The 20,801-nt window shown below is 44.3% G+C and overlaps 1 protein-coding gene across 1 annotated transcript in view; it reads right to left on the bottom strand.

Annotated features, from left to right (window-relative positions):
* The window catches only part of LOC124719778 (adenylate cyclase type 5-like), a 597,816-nt gene that overhangs the window by 143,633 nt on the left and 433,382 nt on the right, over positions 1 to 20,801 (bottom strand). The window contains exon 12 of the mRNA XM_047244976.1: positions 13,217 to 13,354. Coding sequence (XP_047100932.1) covers positions 13,217 to 13,354 — 138 coding nt within the window. The remainder of the gene's footprint in view (positions 1 to 13,216; positions 13,355 to 20,801) is intronic.

Genomic DNA, 20,801 nt, shown 5'->3' on the forward strand with positions numbered 1-20,801 from the left:
GGAGTAAGAGGTGGCATAACACAGTGATGTAAAAGATATATGAAAGCAAATAACAAATATATGAAAGATTATGAGGTACAAAAGATATCCCCTTATTTAATGTATTTACATGCAACAATCCATAAGGCTATGCTATGACTCAATATTTGCTATATAGAGAATTTGAATGTGATTATCCAGATAATTTTGATACTAGAAAAACAAGTGGAATGTTAGACACTTCCCAAGTTGGATAAATATTTAAAGTATGAGTAGATTTAGTCTATCCTAGAGAACTCGATGATCTACAAAAAGCTATACCATTAGCTCCTCAAAATAAAATTGTGCCTGGAACTAAAGAAAGTAAGTTGTTGACTACTTTCGATAACAAGTGTAATTGTGTACTGGTTTTAAGGAAGAAGATAACAGAAATACACAGAGTCTTAAAATTTAAACAATGTGATTGGTTAAAGAAATATATAGAGTTGAATACAGAAATGAGGGTGAAACCAAAGACTGATTTTAAAAAAGATTTCTACAAACTAATGAATAATTCAGTGTTTAGGAAGACAATGGAGAATATAAGAAACAGAGTGGATAGAAAACTAGTTTCCAATGCAGATAAATATAATGGACTTGTCCCGAAGCCAACCTTCAAAGCAAGAGAAATATTTAGTGAAAATCTTATTGTCATCCTTATGGATAAGACAAAAATTGCTTTCAATAAATTCATGTTGACATGAGTACTCTTGATGTATACTGAGGTATGATATTGATGATGTAATTATGAAACCAAAATATAGTGAAAATCAAGATACAGACAGCTATAATATAACATACATACTGAAGATTTTTATGAAGACATGAAATCAATGCGAGATAAATTTGATACTAGTGTTTATCCAGCAGATAGTATCCATGTTATTCCATAAGAAAACAAGAAAGTTTTAGGAAAAAGAAATATAGTGGAAAAATAATATAAGAATATTGTGGTCCGAGGACAAAAAATGCTAATAAAGTTGTTGACCATACAGAGAGAAAATCTAAAAGAGTCAAGAAATGTGTTTTTAAAAATAAAATATATATAGAAGATTATAAAAAATGTTTCTTTTAATATTATTGAGAAATACATTACTATGAACGTGATACAAAGCATTAAACATGGAATTTAGTCAGTTGGTGTAAGGAAGAAGGCGCTGAGCCCACGAAATGATAAAGGAAATGTTTTGGAAAATAAAACAGATGTAATGCCATACAGACATTATTCATTATTATCAACAATATAGTCTTCGTTTTCTTTACAAAATAAAAATATTAATAAAACTGTTCTCTATGTAATTGGAACACCTACTGAAGAACCTCAACAACATTAGCAATTCTAATTTCTACAAAGAAATTAGTGAGTACAGGAAAATGTTTTTTATAATATTACTTGCTGTGAACACTTGAGTACTACAAACAGGGTGAAAACTGAAGAGATTAAGATTATGTTACCAGCTAAGATATTTGAAATTAATAGCTGAAGGGATTTTTAATTTTTGGAGAAGGGCAGATTAAATTTAAATGCAAAAAATGAAGAAAATAATAATGAATTTCATGATCTTAATTTTTATAATTTTTAAATGGCCAACACAAAGCAGTGCAGTCAGCGTACAGAAATAAAAAAAATCTTGAAAACTTCTCTAATGATAAACATCGACAAGATAAGTATTATAATATCTAATAAAGAGATACCAGAAAAGACATACCAGAAAATTAAAGTTACATCTAAACATGGTAGAACTGTGGTCAAGTGTGCACCCAGACAACATGAAAAATCAACAGTTCATAACAATCTTATGTCTGCTGAAGAAGAAAAAATTAAGACAATGTTAGGGCAATATTAAATAATAAAAAAATTTGTTTCTCTCATTTTCTTGAACTTGATTTTCATTTTCCTTCTTAGGATAATTTGATTTTCTTAGGCAAAACGGAAAAATAAGAAAAAACAAAGGTTAAGTAAAAACAGAAAACATATTAAAAACTGAAAAATTCCTTAACAATCAGAAAAAAACAGTTTATAGTAGAAAAAATCTGTTGGTTATTGGGTTTGATGGATTTGGGAGAAATGAACCACACCTACAGATTTTTATTACTTTTCTCATACGCCCTTTCTTTGCATACGTCACTGCTGTGGCGAGGATTTGGGAGTTCGCATTTTAAGGCAGCGACCAGGGAAACACGTAATAACATGAAGACGTGTTAAGCTAGCTAACAAAATGCATTCAGTGGAGCAGAGCAGCGTCAACACAGTAGTCATTGCCAATAAACGACGCGACAAACTGAACTTTAACAACCCTCCCCCTTTCCCTGGCACTCCCCCCTCACCATGCGCGCCTCAGGAGTGTCGACCCTGTGCGGCCACATAACGAGGCCCTCACAGCCCTTAAGGGCCTCTTAGGGCGGCTTGAGCCCGTTAAGCTCAGCCTGTGTATACGAGACCCGCTTAAGTGCGCCGATGTGAGGAAACGAACTGATAAACAAAAATAAAACACAGAGTTTTGAGAGGGAGGAAATAAAATGGAACTACGCTCAATTGCCAAGCATAAAGGGCTGGTTTAAGGCCTAAGCAACACAAACGGCGCAAGCTCACATGTGCAGAATATGTGTAAACGGTTTACTGAAGGCAATTTGTAGTGAAAACTGACACGGGGAATGAATATGGTTACAAAAGCGAACCCCACTCCAGTAAACATCTATCCGGAAACATTCCGTTTGTGAGATAGTTGCAAGGATCTAACTACCAATCTCAAACTTTGTCCGAATGAGGACATTATTCTATAACGAACTTATGAGCTGCTCATAACCATATATTGTCAAGCAAGGGAACAGATGGCTTTGGAGTAATATCAACAAAACTAACAGAAGCAAGTAGCAGAGCAAAAGAAAAGTTTAGTGTAGACCATTACGGAGCTGTTAAAGTCTTATGTTATCCTTTTATTGCAGATTTCCAAATCAGAATTCCGTCAAGTACGCTAACAAATCCAACGGCGGAAATAAATCGGAACATCAAAAAATAATTAACGCACAGTAATGAAATTTCGGGAATACATGTGTGTAAATAACATACACTGGCGTGCAAAAGTAAAGCAACAAACAGAAATTTTGCAACGTTGCATTTATTTTGCAGCAAAACAGTACAATCAGGCGACAGTAAAGTAGAAACGGTATAAAGAAAACAGAACAGAAAAAACTGCAACATGCGTAACGGTAGACAAAAATGTTCTTCATTTTTTCCTACTTAGCGGAGTTACGTACAGATTCCGACAACTGGTTTAATGCGCTCAGTATGGAGTGTGGCCACCTCTGGCAAAAATACAGGTCTCACAAACGACAAGGCACGCTGAAATGGTGCCATAAATCTCATGTTGAAGCAATAACCCGCATTCTTCCTGCAGCGTTACTCGCAAGACATGAAGAGTGGTTGGTGGATGCTGACGTGATGCAACCTGTGACCCTAGTGCATCCCATACGTACTCTATGGGATTCAGATCGGGAGAGCGAGCAAGCCGCGCCATGCATGCAGTATCTTCCATTTCCGAGAAAGTATCAACAACGTGTGCTCTATGAAGTCAAGCATTATAGTCCAGCAATAAGAAGTCTGGGCTCACAACACCTCGCAACAACCGCACATGATGTCCCTACGTCTCGTCACGATACCCGACAGAAGTTAACCCTTGCCGATTTGACCGTACAGTTTCATGAAGAGGGGTTCGAGTGGTCAACATAATCCCTGTCGTCATCATTAAGGGTTGTCCTCGATTTTAGTCTCTTTCCACTATGGTTGGGCGCCACCAAATCGTGTTCTAAGGCAGTACCGTCGTGCCTTTACAGCCAAATAACGGTCGCCTCTTTATGGCATTTCACTTGGTCGGCCCCACCCTCGTCTTTGGGATACAGTTGGGTTGTTTTGAGGGAGGAGACCAGGCAGCGAGGTCATCGGTCTCATCGGATTAGGGAAGGGCGGGGAAGGAAGTCATCCGTGCCTTTTGAAAGGAACCATCCCGGCATTTGCCTGGAGTGGTTTAGGGATATCACGGAAAACCTAAATCAGGATGGGCGGAGCTGGGATTGAGCCGTCGTCCTCCCAAATGCGAGTCCTAGCCATTGCGCCACGTCGCTCGGTGGATACAGCTCCGATCACTATAAACTGTCGCCACATCTGAAAAACAACAGAACGATTCACAGTAAGCCATCGGGCGCCACCAGTTTGCTACAGTCCAACTTCTGTTCTTCCTATGGGCTTCCACCGTAGAGAGTCTGGTAGGCGTCTTCTCTGTGTCATACTGCACCGTCTGCGACTGTGCACACAACGATTGTGGATTCGGAACTAACTGGAAAACACGATCCCTTTAGACAGGTGCCTTGATTTCATCGTCGGAGTGGTTGTATGTTGACCAAAATGCCTTCTTCCATACAGGACATTATCGTACAGACATGTGTTGACAGTTTGATTATATTGCGAATTAGACACAGGACGGGGAAATAGTGGTTTAGTACTTTAATTTTGGGCACCAACGTACGTAAGTGATTAACACTGCAAAATCACAGGTTAATATAAGCGAGATATAAGCCACTGCGCCGGCCGCTGGTGGCCGAGCGGTTCTGGCGCTACAGCCTGGAACCGCGCGACCGCTACGGTCGCAGGTTCGAATCCTGCCTCGGGCATGGATGTGTGTGTTGCCCTTAGGTTAGTTAGGTTTAAGTAGTTCTAAGTTCTAGGGGACTTATGACCTCAGCAGTTGAGTCCCATAGTGCTCGGAGCCATTTAAGCCACTGCAGGATGTGAAGTGCTGGTACATTAATAACCGGTGTACCCGCCAAATTTTGAATGGAGGCATGCAAACGTTCATTCATTGTACAGATTCCGGATGTGAGTTTATGGGCTGGAGTTCCACGCCTGTTGAACTTGGTCAGTCAATACAGGGACGGTTAACGGTGGAGTCGTCGTTCGATGACGTACTATTTGTGCTCGATTGGAAGCGGATCTGTTGAATCGAGCTGGCCAAGGCAACGAGTCGATGCTCTGTACACTATTTTGGGTTATAATAGCGGTATGTGGGCGAGCGTTATCCTGTTGGAAAACACCTCCTGGAATACTGTTCATGAAAGGCAGTACGGCAGGTTCAGTCACCAGAGTGATGTACAAATTAGCAGTCAGGGTGCGTGGGACAACCACAGCAGTGCTCCTGATGTCATACGAAATCGCACCTCAGACTGTAATTCCAGGTGTAGGTCTGCTGGTGTCAGGCTTGGAGAGAAGTTTATTTCAGGCTCACAACTGGCCTCTGTTTTCATCTGTCAGTGTATTTATACTTATTGACCTAGTACCTCATGCGATTGGAAGTAAATATCACGAAATTCCACACTTAGCCCAACAAACTGCTACTATCTGCCGATATTAACATGGCAAAAGACATACGAAAAGAGAAGGAATGCCAGACAAATGGTTCAAATGGCTGTGAGCACTATGAGACTCAACATCTGAGGTCATCAGTCCCCTAGGACTTAGAAGTACTTAAACCTAACTAACCTAAGGACATCACACACATACATGCCCGAGGCAGGATTCGAGCCTGCGACCGTAGCGGTCGCGCGGTTCCAGACTGAAGCGCCTAGAACCGCTCGGCCACTCCGGCCGGATGAATGCTGGACAGTACAAGTACGTATGACTAGGCAAAGGTAGATGGTGCCTATTGGAAAATTAAAGAAAGCTACAGCGAAAAGAAAACCAGTTGCTTCAATAACAAGAGTGCATACGGAAGTCAATGCTAAGCAAAGAAGATAAAGCAGAAATTTGAACTGAATATCTAAAAGTGTTACACAAGAGAAATAAATTCAAAGACAATACAATAAAAACGCAAGGGGAAGAAAATGATACTGCGAGAAGAATTCGACAGAGCACTGAAAGAATTAAATCGAATCGAGGCCCCTAGGTTGGACGGCAGTCGCTCAGATTTATCGAGATCTTTCGGAAAGCCAGCGATGACACAACTGTTCCACCTGATAGGAAATACTGGCGAATATCCTCAGACCTCACGAAGAATGCAGTAATGCCAAAGGCACATGCTCACAAATGTGAGTACTGCCGAACCATAAGTTTAATACACGGAAGTGACTAAAGTTATGGGATAGCGATGTGCACATTTGCAGATGGTGATCGTATCGCATACAGAAAGGATGAAGGTCAGTTCATTAGCAGAGCTGTCATTTGTACTCAGGTGTTTCATGTCAAAAGATTTCCGGCGTGGTGATGGTCACTGGGCGGAAATTAGTGGACTGCCGGCCGGAGTGGCCGAGCGGTTCTAGGCGCTACAGTCTGGAACCGCGCGATCGCTACGGTCACAGGTTCGAATCCTGCCTCGGGCATGGATGTGTGTGATGTCCTTAGGTTAGTTAGGTTTAAGTAGTTCTAAGTTCTAGGGGACTGATGACCTCAGAAGTCCCGTAGTGCTCAGAGCCATTTGAACCATTAATAGACGGTTGATGCAGAATGGTAATTGGAGGGAGACACATGGGACATTCCATAGGAAATATAATATTTTGAGATCCACAGTGTCAAGAGTTCGCCGAGAATACCGAATTTTAGGCACTGTCAGTGACCATGAACAACTCAGTGGCCGACGGCCTTCACTTAACCACAGGGAGCAGCGGCATTTGCATAGAGTTATCAGTGCTAACAGATGAGTAACACTGCGTGACATAACCGCAGAAATCAATATGGGACGTACGACGAACTCATCTGCTAGGATAGCGCTGCGAAATTGGGCATTAATGGACTATGGCAGCAGAGGCGGACGCGAGTGTGTTTGCTAACAGCACAAAGTCACCTGGGCTCGTGACCATATCGTTTGGAACCTAGACGACTGGAAAACCGTGGTCTTGTCAGATGTGCCCAGATTTCAGTTGGTAAGAGCTGATGTGTGTGGCGCAGACCTCACAGAGCCATTAAAGAAAGTTGCCAACAAGGCACTGTGAGAGTTGGTGGTGGCTGCTTATTGGTGTGGGTTGTCTTTGAATGGAATGGACAGGGTGCTCTGGTCCAACGGAACCGCTTATTAACTGGAAATGGTTACGTTAGACTACTTGGAGACCATTTGCAGCCATTCATGGACTTCATGTCCCCAAACAACGATGGAGTTATTATGGATGATAATGGACCATCTCACTGGGCCACAGTTGTTTGTGATTGATTTGAAGAACATTCTGGACAGTTTCAGCGAATGATTTGGCCCAACGTGAATCCCATGAACATTCGTATGATGTAATCGAGAGGTCAGTTCGTGCACAAAACCCTGCATTGGCAAAACCTTTGCAATTATGGACGACGGTAGAGTCAGCATGGTTCAATATTTCGATAGGCGACGCCCAAAGACTTGTTGAGTTAACGTCAAGTCGAGGTGTTGGACTACACTGGGAAAAAGGAGGTCCGACACGGTATACGGAGGTACTTCATGACTTCTGTCACCTCAGTTCGTGGCACGACGTGACTGAAAGAAGGGTTTGGTTGATAGGATTGTATCTGCAGTGTTCAGGATTGGCCATTTTAGTAAAGGAGAGAAGTGTAGGAGATACAAATTGTAGATGGAAATCAAGAATCTAATACAGTAAGCATGTTCTAATGGAGGTAGGTTGCAACACCAATGCAGAGATGAAGGGGCTGGCTAAAGATAGAGTAGCATGGAGAGCTGCATCAAACCAATACTCGGACGGAAAACCACCACGAGAGTAGCGCTTCTGCTACCCATTATGGAGCAGCGGTATTTTACATAAGAGAGGATTCATCCAGTCGCAATCAGCATCTGTAGTGCACTGTTAATTGGTGTACCCTGTACGCGGTATGTAGTCACTTATTGTGGACACAGATGCAATTTTGTTGAGGTATTTTATGACATACACGGACGGAAGGAAATGTGGCACGAAAGTCAGGACGCATGTTTCTACATCTGAAAGATGATATCTACTCAAATTTCGCGCCAGTCGGATAAGAGTGCGACTATGAGGATGAAAATCAGGTTTGCTTTTAATACACGTTGTAACGGTCGTCACCGTTAGCTACTTTTGAAACCGACGTAATGAATTCCTTTAAGGTGACCCCCCATGAACCATGGACCTTGCCGTTGGTGGGGAGGCTTGCGTGTCTCAGCGATACAGATGGCCGTACCGTAGGTGCAACCACAACGGAGGGGTATCTGTTGAGAGGCCAGACAAACATGTGGTTCCTGAAGAGGGGCAGCAGCCTTTTCAGTAGTTGCAGGGGCAACAGTCTGGATGATTGACTGATCTGGTCTTGTAACATTAACCAAAACGGCCTTGCTGTGCTGGTACTGCGAACGGCTGAAAGCAAGGGGAAACTACAGCCGTAATTTCTCCCGAGGACATGCAGCTTTACTGTATGATTAAATGATGTGGCACAACTTGACTAGAAGAAGGGATCGGTTGGTAGGACATGTTTTGAGGCATCAAGGGATCACAAATTTAGCATTGGAGGGCAGCGTGGAGGGTAAAAATCGTAGAGGGAGACCAAGAGATCAATACACCAAGCAGATTCAGAAGGATGTAGGTTGCAGTAGGTACTGGGAGATGAAGAAGCTTGCACAGGATAGAGTAGCATGGAGAGCTGCATCAAACCAGTCTCAGGACTGAAGACCACAACAACAACAACAAGGTGACAAAGACGCCATTATCAACTTCTCACTGAGTTCGAACGAGCTCGTCCAATAGAGCTACCTGGATGTTCCTTCTGCTATATTGCAGGAAGTCTTGGCAGGAATGTAGCGACTGTACAAGTACGTGATTGCTGGCAGAGGTGGTCACGAGAATGTACGGTCGCAAGAAGACCAGTCTCCGGGCAGCGACATGGCACTATCGAGAGGTAAGACCGTCGTGTTCGGCGTATGGCTCTGGCACATTGGACTGCATCTACAGCAGCAATTTGAGCTGTAGTTGGAATCACAGTGACACAAAAAACTCTTATAAATAGGTTACTTGAAGGACAGCTTCGAACCAGACACCCTGTAGCGTGCATTCCAATGACACGAAACCACCGCCTTTTGCGAATCCAGTATGTCAGCGAGGACTCATTGGAGGACAGGTTGAAGGTCTCTTGCGTTTTCTGATGAAACTTCGTTCTACCTCAGTGCCAGTGATGGCTGTGTGTTGATTATTAAGAGGCCAAGGAGAGCTTCTGTAAAGTTTGGAAGGTAGGAGACGAGGTACTGGGCAGAAGTAAAGCTGTGAGGACGGGGCGTGAGTCGTGCTTGGGTAGCTCAGTTGGTAGAGCACTTGCCCGTGAAAGGCAAAGGTCCCAGGTTCGAATCTCGGTCCGGCACACAGTTTTGATGTGCCAGGAAGTTTCATATCAGTGCACACTTTGCTGCAGAGTGAAAATCTCATTCTGGAAACATCCCCCAGGCTGTGGCTAAGCCATGTCTCCGCAATATCCTTTCTTTCAGGAGTGCTAGTTCTGCAGGGTTCGCAGGAGAGCTTCTGTAAAGTTTGGAAGGTAGGAGACGAGGTACTGGCAGAAGTAAAGCTGTGAGGACGGGTCGTGAGTCGTGATTGGGTAGGTCAGTTGGTAGAGCACTTGGCCGCGAAAGGCAAAGGTCCCGAGTTCGAGTTTCGGTCCCGCACACAATTTTTATCTGTTAGGAAGTATCAAGTACAGACAGTTCAAAATCATGACCTCCACGTTTACCAGACATAACCCCTTTGACTTTCTTCTGCGATTACGACAAGAAGAATGTGTTCAGAACACCAGTTACTGATGTGCAAACTGTTATGGGACGAATACAAGATTCTGCCGAGGCGATGACAGAAGAGATGTTGGCAAAGACAGGAAGACGTGGAAGGAAACTGAGGATCTCCTAGACATTCTACGGGCAACGAACAGTATGAGTTAAGCTACGAGGCGCGTTGAATAAGTAATGGAACACTTTTGCGGTATTTGTTGTGGGATATGGTGGACTATTCCCGCTTCAGCCCCTGTAATTTCATGAAGTTCCGATAGGTGGCGGCGCTGTACGTAGCCTTCAAACTGAAGTCCGTAATGGAGGCGAGTTCCACGCAGAGAGCTGTTCCTGAGTTTCTTTTGGCGAGAAACCAGAGCCTCATACATATTCATAGGCGCTTGCAGAATGTTTACGGACACCTGGCAGCAAAAAAAAGCACGGTGAGTCGTTCGGCGAGGTGTCTGCCATCATCGCAATTAGGTCGCGTAAACTCGTCCGATGTCGCGCGTGCCGCCCGGCCACACACTGCTGTGACTCCTACAATGTTGGAACGCGCAGACAGTCTCATTCGAGGTGATCTGCGGCTCACAATCAAATATCTCGCTGCATCACTGGTCGCCTCCGTTGGTAGTGGTGGTACACTCATCCACCAGTCTAAGTACTCAAAGGTGTGTGCGCCCACAGCACTCCTTGCTGTCTAGCAAAAGACCATGCAGAACAACGAAGGACCATCGCTGCGCAATTGCTCGTGCTTTTGCGAGGCTGATCGCGACAGTCTTTTGTCTAGTATTGCCAGAGGCGATGAAACACAGATTCAGCACTTCAAACCGGACACAAAACCACCGTCCATTGAGTGGCGTCACACCACTTCTCCTCCGAAGCAAAAGTTCAAAGCCGCACCCGCAGCCAGTTAAGCCATGGCAACGGTCTTCCGGGTTTCTGGAGGGGTTATTATGTTTGATGTCTTCCTTCATGGGGCAACGGTCAACTCTAAAGTACTCTGTGCTACACTCGGAAAATTGAAGAAACAACTTCAGTGTTGAAACTCCCTGGCAGATTAAAACTGTGTGCCCGACCGAGACTCGAACTCGGGACCTTTGCCTTTCGCAGGCAAGTGCTCTACCATCTGAGCTACCGAAGCACGACTCACGCCCGGTACTCACAGCTTTACTTCTGCCAGTATCTCGTCTCCTACATTCCAAACTTTGCCCGCGAAAGGCAAAGGTCCCGAGTTCGAGTCTCGGTCGGGCACACAGTTTTAATCTGCCAGGAAGTTTCATATCAGCGCACACTCCGCTGCAGAGTGAAAATCTCATTCTGGAACTTCAGTGTTTTCGTCGCCACAAAACTTCAAAAGAACTTGCTTTTTTTCTTTTTTAATGACAACACAAGTTCTCACAGAAGTCTTCGCATCCATGAGGAGATCACAAAACTTCATTGGATTGTTCTTCCTCATCCACCCTACAGCCCGGATCTCGCACCTTCCGACTTCCGTCTGTTTGGAGCAATGAACGTCGGACTCCGTGGGAAGCAGCACTTGGAAGTGCGGAGGTTATTGATGCAGAACGACTTTGTCTCCGATGTCGACCGATGTGCCATGTAGGAACACAGGCGTTCCCAGTAACATAGTTTAAGGCCATCGCAAAGATACAAAAATAGAGTTTTGCATCCAAAAGAGTAGTGAGCAAAATGGTGTACTGGAATCCTGGAGAAAAGCAACATGTTTTCAGCAAAAAAGTGTTGAATAACTTATTGAAGGCTCCTTGTATCATTCGCAAGAACCTGCACAGCTGTAGTTCCATACAAATACATTTGTATAATCTCTGAATGAAATTATGATCACCCTGTCGCTTCTTCAGGAAAAAAAGGAATATAGCGGGCTTTGTTGTAGCTGTATTCCACAGGGATATGCACAGTTTTTGAGTGATTTGCTGTAAGGACATTGGATGTGCTAATATCGCAATAGATGATTCTGCCCACAGTGACATTCAAATTCATGGCACTTCAACTTTTTTAGTCCTGTCTTCCTCAGTTGCGTGTAATATTACGCTATATTGATAATTTTTACTTATGGACCGTCTGACGGCAACTGAATAAAACACAACTTTAGTGCCATACGCGTTTCGCCTTTATTTTCTGCAAGGCATCATCAGTAGCCTAAAATATGTACATATCTTGCCTATCTTATGGTGCATGAAATATTTTACGGGCCAGTTTTATTCTGGCCACGCTGCACCACTGCAGTCGTGTTTTCTAGAGCTTTCGAATGCCATTACAAATAGTCTACCATTTCATTTAAGAAAACCGTACCTGCTTCAATACCTCAGGTGATACAAGACCTAAATGTGTCGACCATGCAAAAAAATTACGTTCCGCTCCGCATACTATCATTTGCCAAAACCTCTTTCCCACCGTATTGTAGCGTTCACAAACTAAAACTTAAGTAACTGTCCCCCGCATAGCCACAGATTTGTGAGACTTAGTTGAAATTATGAAGAAGAATATTAGCGAAACAAACAATAAAATCCTTTTCAAGTGGCGTTCGACAGCAGCAATACCGTCTGAAAAATGCGTGGCAGAAAGCTCTTTGTATTCACTTGTTATTACGTAGGGCTCTAATCATAAATCACCATCTTGGTATGAAACAATGGACAATATGTCTCATATTTCACAGAAACTGGGTCGTGGAAAAAGATTTCATGTATATTCAGTACAATTTTGCACATGTAGCATATTGAAAATTCACAAACATGAAGCTGAGGTCCGTTTAACAGCTACACACTAAAGGTTGCAATAATAATAAATGAATACAAAACAGCTTTTTGTGATGCATGTTTGAAAATTAGTATTAATAACAACAACAATGGTTAGTAATGAAGATTGTCTCAACTGTGGTGAGATATTGCGACACTCTCTCAGTGTGGTTTATTGTGATGGTAGTGGTGTTAATGGTACTGGTCTTAATGGTTAATGGTTAACGGTGTGGTGTTAATGAAGGTAGTGTAATGATGGAATTGATGATTGCTTATGAACGTTGCAGTGAAGGTGTGAGAGTGATGCTGATGATAATAATGGTGGGGGTTACAGTAGTGGTGGTGTTGGTTGTGGATGTTGTAAGGATGTCAGTTGTGGACACTGACATGGAAATGGTTGTAACGGAAACAACGGTGGTGGTACTGGTATCTGTGGTTCTGGAGGTAGATGATGACGATAATTATGGTAGTGGGGGTTGCGCTAATAGTGTGAGGGTAGGAATGATAATGGTGATGATGGCAATGAAGAAGAAGGAGGAGGAGGAAGACTGTTTTTGGATTCAAAGTAATGTAATATTAGGGCCCATTTCAAAAATATTGAGATATGATGCTCATTGTGGGAAGGTGTAGTGGTTTCGCGTAACACTCCATGTACTGGAGACATGTAGGAGGGTCATTGGAGGTGACACCCTGAGAGCAGACAGCTGGACTCACGTCGAACACGTAGGCCTCCTGGCAGCCCGCCTCCTCCTGGAGCCTGAGCCTCTCCAGCGCCGCCACGCTGGAGCGCGACGTGTTGGGGGAGGCCCATTGGTCCAGCCGCGGGTGGTGGCACGGCTCCAGCCGCACGAACTGCAACATAGTGGCAGAGTGGCGCACGTCACGTGCCAGGTTCTCTTCACACACTCATTCGTCAGCAGTCCATCAAAGTTCAGAGTAATTCAAAGCAGATGTCAATTATTTTTTAAAGACAAACTATGGAAGCTAGAAACACATTGTGTATGTCTCTAGACAGAGAAAGGACCAAAGTCTTATGTTCGCACAGACAATATACTATATACTCAACATGACCACCATGCCTTACTCGAGAAACATCGAAACGGTAGTCCATATGATTCCACACACTAATCAAAAGGTCCATGTTTATTGACTGGACAGTTTCAACACATCGATTTGTCAGCTCTTGAAGTGTTCCTGCCATAGATGGCACAAAGACTGTGTCCTGTATGTGCTCCTACAAAAGAAAAACTCAAGGTGTGAGATCTGGTGACCTGGGAGGCCAAAAGCAATTAGCATGACCTTGTTGTCCACCTCTCCCAATCCAACGTTGTGGGATGGTCTTGTTAAGATAACGCCACACCTCCCTGTGAAAGTGAGGTGGGGCGCAACCCGCTTAAAAATGAAATCATTAGAACCTTCGTGAAGCTGAGGAAACAACCAGTTTCGTAGCACGTGCAGGTATGACATTCCTGTCACACTTTCCTCCGCAAAAGAGGAAGGTCCTCAAACTTTATGAACAGAAACGGCCCAAAACACATTCAGTTTCGGTGAGTCTTCTGTATGTTCGAAGACGACGCCAGGACTTTGTGAACCCCCTAAAGTCTTGCTTACGGCGCTTTACTTTAGCCGATGGGTGAAACGTCGATTCATACAAAAAGACGAGTCACTCGGAAAAAAAAGTGTCCTCTGCCATATCCTGGAGAGTTGGTCACTGGTACGCAATTGCTCCAGTACCTGCCACTTGTAAGGCTTCATTGTTTGAGGAAGTTGAAACTCTTGGCCTGCCCGTCTTGTGGACTTTCGAAGACTCCGTGTGAACGCATCTCGGATACATTCGGAATTTTCATCAGATGTGTGTCGCCGACCAGTGCTCTTCCCTTTGCATTGAAACAACCAACTTCCAAGAATTGTGTGTGCCGGTCACAAGTCTGCTTGTGTACTTTGCACTTGAACAGTGGATGATTTCGCGTGAATTCCAGCACACAAAATGATTTCTCTTGTGGAGTATTCACCACATTGTTACAAAAAAAAAAAAAAAAAAAAAAAAAAAAAAAAAAAACAGTCCAGCTGTGTCAAAATTTTACACCTTCCTCTATCTAGTGACATGCGGAATGTGTTTCTCTTATTTTTTGTCTGTAATACACAACTGGAATCTGTTCTTACTTTTTTAATCACTCTGTATATCCGTGCAGCCCCACCATGATGTTAGCAGTACAGCAGTCAGCTAATGGCCATAGCCTAACAACGCATCGCTCCACGGGCTGTAAGCAATTCGGACACCGCAGGAGGCGGTACAACAGCTCTGCTTTCACAAAATATGTAATGTTACATCCACTTTTATGAAGTTTAGAATGCAGCTGACAGTCGTAGGGCAACGGAGCAGCAGTTTGCAAGCTTGTAGTATTTGCTGCGGCGCCTGCAGTTGTTATCAATAGAGTTAGCTTTCAGAATTAGCAGATTTTAAACGAAATTGTAGAATTTGCGGCTGCGGCACTGCCTGTGACTGTTGTCAATACAGTATTGCAATCAATGCGGTTTTAATTTTCAACCAAGTCTGCAATATTATAACCACTGTTTACTAGGATTAGTATAATTTTCAAAGTTTTTGAAAAAAGAAAAACCTGTAAAATTTGTAGTATTTGTATGAGAATGTGATTCACACGAAAACATATTGCACACTCGTGGTGTCTGTCAAATACGCCCTATCACATTTCCTAAGTTGGCCCAGTGCGTGAAAGTCAACTGTCGAAAGGACAGACAGTTCGAATATATACTGTAAGAACAACGTTTATATATTAGACTGGAATTACACTTAACCCAGAAAAGTCGTGGATACATCCTCATATCGTGTTAAAAAAATTGTTCAGATGTGTGTGAAATCTCATGGGACTTAGAAATGGTTCAAGTGGCTCTGAGCACTATGGGACTTAAGATCTGAGGTCATCAGGCCCCTTAAAACTAACTAAGCTAAGGACATCACACACATCCATGCCCGTGGCAGGATTCGAACCTACGATCGTAGCGATCTCGCGGTTCCAGACTGAAGCGCCTAGAACCGCACGGCCACCGCGGCCGGTGGGACTTAACTGCTAAGGTCATCAGTCCCTAAGCTTACACAGTACTTAACCTAAATTATCCTAAGCACAAACACCCACACACACCCACACACATCCATGTCCGAGGGAGGACTCGAACCTCCGCCGGGACCAGCCGCACAGTCCATGATTGCAGCGCCCTAGACCGCTCGGCTAATCCCGAGCGGTTAATATCGTGTTGGACCTCCTTTTATCGAGCGCAGTGCAGCAATTTGAAAAAGCATGGACTCAACAACTCTTTGGAAACTCACCTGCAGGTATACTGAGCCATACTGCCTCTATAGCCGCCCATAAATGCGAAAGTGTTGGTGGTGCAGAATTCTGTGCACGAACTGACCTGTCCATTATGCACCACAGATGTTCGATGGGATTCATGTCGAGCGATCAGTGTGGCGGTGTAATTTGCTCGGATTATGCAAAATGCTCTTCAAACCAATTACAGACAATTATGGTCCGGTGACATTGTCATCCAAAAAAATTCTATTGTTGTTTGGGAACATTAAGTCTTTGAAGTAGCTGAACGTAAACGTTTCCAGTCGACGATCCGTTCAGTTGGACCAGAAGACCCAGTCCATTCCATGTAAACATAGCGCACACCATTTGGGAGCCACCACCGGTGTGCACAGTGACTTGTTGGATCTCCGCCAGCCTCGAACCCTACCATCAGCTCTTAATAATTGAAACAGGAGCTCGTCTGACTAGGTAACCGTTTTCCAGTCGTCTAGGGTCCGACTGATATGGCCACGAGTCCAGGAGAGCCGCTGCAGGCCATGTCTGCTGCCATATCCCACTAACGCCAAATGTCGCCACGTTGTCTTATCTGATACGCTCGCCTTACGTCGCACGTTAATTTCTGTGGTTATTTTACGCAGCGTTGTTTGTCTATTAGCACTAACAACTCTACGTGAACGCCGCTGCGTCCGCAGCTCGTGGTCGTGCGGTAGCGTTCTCGCTTCCCGCGCCCGGGTTCCCGGGTTCGATTCCCGACGGGGTCATGGATTTTCTCTGCCTCGTGATGACTGGGTGTTGTGTGATGTCCTTAGGTTAGTTAGGTTTAAGTAGTTCTAACTGATGACCATAGATGTTAAGTCCCATAGTACTCACAAGGGAACCTCCCCATCGCACCCCCCTCAGATTTAGTTATAAGTTGGCACAGTGGATAGGCCTTGATAAACTGAACACAGATCAATTGATAAAACAGGAAGAAGTTGTGTCGAACTGTGAAAAAATAAGCAAAATATACAAACTGAGTAGTCCATGTGCCATATAGGCAATAACAAGAAGAAAGAGAGGCCAGGAGCGCCGTGGTCCCGTGGTAGCGTGACCAGCTGCAGAAGGAGAGGTTCTTGGTTCAAGTCTTCCCACGAGTGAAAATTTTACTTTCTTTATTTTTGCATAGTTATTATCTGTCCGTTCGTTCATTGACGTCTCTGTTCACTGTAATTAGTGTCTGTGTTTTGCGACCGCATCGCAAAACCGTGCGATTAGTAGACGAAAGGACGTGCCTCTCCAATCGGAACCGAAAACATTTGATCGCAAGGTCATAGGTCAACCGATTCCTCCACAGGAAAACACATCTGATATATTTTATACGACACTGGTGACGGCATGTGTGTCACATGACAGGAATATGTTGTCGACCCACCTAACTTGTACACTTTGCGAATGGGTAAAAAGATTCTTCTACCTCGCCCGACTTAGGTTTTCTTGTGGATGTGATAATCACTCCCAAAAAAGTGATGAAAACATAAGAGTTTGTCACATAAACTGAAAATTAAAAATTAAAGTTTTCACTCGATGGAAGATTTGAACCAAGGACTTTTCATTCCGCAGCTGCTCACGCTACCACGAGACCACGACGCTCCTGCGATCCCAGTGTCCTTGATGTTGCCTATCTTCCCATGAACTACTCAGTTTGTATATTTTGCTTATTTTTTCACAGTTCCACACAACTTCTTCCTGTTTTCTCAATTGATCTGTGTTCAGTTTTTCAAGGCCTATCCACTGTGCCAAATTATAACTAAATCTGAGGGGGGTGCGATGGGGAGGTTCCCTTGTCAGAGCCATTTTTTGAACGGCGCTGCTCTTGGTCGTTAAGTGAAGGTCGCCGGGCACAGCGTTGTCTGTGGTGACTGGTATTCTCGGCACACTCTTGACACTGTCGATCTCGGAATATTGTATTCCATAACGGTTTGCGTCTAGCTCCATCTTACATTCAGCGTTCAAAGTCTGTGCTGCTACAATCACGTAGGAAGCGCTTTCTCGCGCATCACCTGAGTACAAATGACAACTCCGCCAACGCGCTGCCCTTTAATACCTTCTGTACCTGTTACTACAGCAAACTGTATTTGTTCGTATCACCATCCCGTGAGTTTCGTCACCACAGTTAGTTTTACATCGCATGATAATGACGCAGGTATGTCAGAACCGTTGTAATGAACCTTCGTGGCGACGCGGTTTGAGGCGCCTTGTCACAGATTGCGTGGCTCCTCTCGCCGGAGGTTTGAGTCCTCCCTCGGGTGGGGTGTGTCTGTTGTTCTTGGCATAGGTTAGTTTAAATTAGTATAAGTAGTGTTTAAGTCCTGGGACCGACGACCTCAGCAGTTTGGCCCCTTAGGTATTCAAACATTTTAACCTTCGTGATTTGTACGTGAGGATGCCTCAGAATTATTATGTACTTTAACATGTTGTATTTATATTTTTCGCTAATGACGGACTTTTTGGCATAAGCAGTGCTTCGAAAAGGAACAGACTTGTTCGAAAAATAGTCACCATTTACGAGTATGTATGCAACGGTGACTGGAAACTAAATAAACAATAGTAAATATTTCTGGTTACGAACGGCCTACTGTGGACATTCCACATGTGATTTATATTTGTAGAGAAAAGTTGGAAAGATACCACTATGTTTCCCTCTGTTCTTTGTATCATTACAAGTTCTATACGAGTTTTCTCAGGTCATAGGGAGACTGGTGATATTAAGTCAGTACTGTATCTATAGAGATGTTTGTAGACTGCCAAGCCAAAGAAAATGAGCTTAGCAACACAGAACATAGCTAAGAATCATCCAGACTACACCAGCTTTCAAATAAAAAAAAACTACATTAGAATCGGATCTTTTGTTTGGGAGATACGATGCCACACACAGGTACATACGTTAAACTCTTAACAGCCCTCTGTTTGCGTGGGGGATTAAAAAGGCACCAGTATTGATTCCTATGTCCTGTGCATCATTGGAAGCCCGAAGCTGCGTTTACACGCGTGTGGCTTCCGTATAGTCGCCTGTGTTTGCCTCACATGCAAGCAGATGTATGAGTGTGAGTGCGCGCACTTTCACGACATGCGCGCGTCCCTGACTCCAGTAACATCTAGGCAGAAGTGTGCAGTGACCAAGATGTCCGCCCTGCTAGCACCAGCTGTGGCCGCAGCCGGCACATTGTGAGACAGACAACTAAATCGTACAAAGAAGCCTACATACTGTGATAATAGCACATTTTGCATGTTGCATGTGTGAGAGTCGTTAAGAGATTAAGATGGAAAGGAAAAAAATGAAATCATGGTATGGCATAGCCGGCCTGGAGGCCCCATCCAGGGAAGTTTGACTGCCGAGTGCAAGTCTTATTACAGTCGACGCCGCACTGGGCGACTCGCGTGCTGGTGATGAGGATGAAACGATGTTGAGGACAACACAACAGCCAGTCCACGAGCGGAGAAAATCTCCAACCCTGCGGGAATCGAACCCGGGCCCACTGAATGGCATGCAAGCATGTAACCACTCAGCTAAGCAGGCGGACAGACAGCAAGGAGAATTGTATTTAGTAACTTCATGCACGAATTCGAAGTGAAACTTATTTCTGTTTTGGGAAACAAAACAAAGAGACACTTTATCAACAAGAACAAGATTACCTCTGCTCCGACACTTCGAATCTTTAGCTACTGGGGACAGTTATTAGCCCAGTTTGTGGGTCCTTTCAACCTACCGAGCGAGGTGGCGCAGTGGTTAGCACACTGGACTCGCATTCGGGAGGACGACGGTTCAATCCCGTCTCCGGCCATCCTGATTTAGGTATTCTGTGATTTCCCTAAATCGCTTCAGGCAAATGCCGGGATGGTTCCTTTGAAAGGGCATGGCCGATTTCCTTCCCCATCCTTCCCTCACCCGAGCTTGCGCTCTGTCTCTAATGACCTCGTTGTCGACGGAACGTTAATCACTAATCTCCTCCTCCTCCTCCTTTCAACCTACCCACTGCGTCGACATCTGTTAGTATTGGGACAAAGAGAGTCAGTCCACTCTGCATTGTTGCCAGGTGTATCCAAGATGGCGTCGTTTAGACTTGGCAACAGTGCATGACATCATCCAACATGGCGGCCATGACGTCATTCAAGATGACGGGAAGTTTGACTTTTGGTGGAAAGAAGGTCAGTTGGGCTACCTCCACTGACCTAACCCCCCCAGAAAATGGCTGGAAGTTCAAATTCCAACAGAATAATGCATCACACCAAGGTTGTCTCTAATAAACAAAAAGAAAACCGCGTGAAGATAGGTCACTCAGGCTAAACTAAGGCACCCGACCACTACTTCCTCCTTCAAACTTGCGCGAAGTTCAAATTCCAACCGGATAATGCACCACACCACTGTTATCTCTACTAAGCAAAGAAAATCGTGGGAAGGTAGGCCACTCGGGCTACCTCCACTAACCTAAGTCACCCGACCGCCACTTCCTCCTACGAACTGACACCAACTTTGAATTTTGGCGGTAAACAAAACTGACTTGCTGTTTCGCTGCTAAGGTAAAAAAAGATGGTGAGAAAGAAAGCACACTTGTACTAACCTCACTCGCCATCTCCTCCTAATGATTCATGGGAAAAAAGGACTTCTCTTAATTGTTTAAACAATTTCATGCAGATGTGTTCACCACTGGGTCCAGAGCCCAACTGGCTTAGTACGCATCGCCACCAGCAGAGGGCGCTCTCATGAGATCAGGTGATGATGCAAGTACCATAATCCAAGTTGGCAGCACCCAGTGTGTCACCACGAGGTCCAGACCCCAATGCACTTAGTACATTTCATCGCCTCCCGAGGGCGCTACCGTGATGTCAGGTGATGGCGCAAATAGTTATTCAAGATTCTTGCATACATTTTGTTCTCCACGTGCTCGAGGACATAGCCAATGCAAGATCCCATTACACAATCGAAGATCGTC

Source organism: Schistocerca piceifrons, chromosome 11 (assembly GCF_021461385.2).
Source record: "Schistocerca piceifrons isolate TAMUIC-IGC-003096 chromosome 11, iqSchPice1.1, whole genome shotgun sequence".
Taxonomy (NCBI): domain Eukaryota; kingdom Metazoa; phylum Arthropoda; class Insecta; order Orthoptera; family Acrididae; genus Schistocerca; species Schistocerca piceifrons.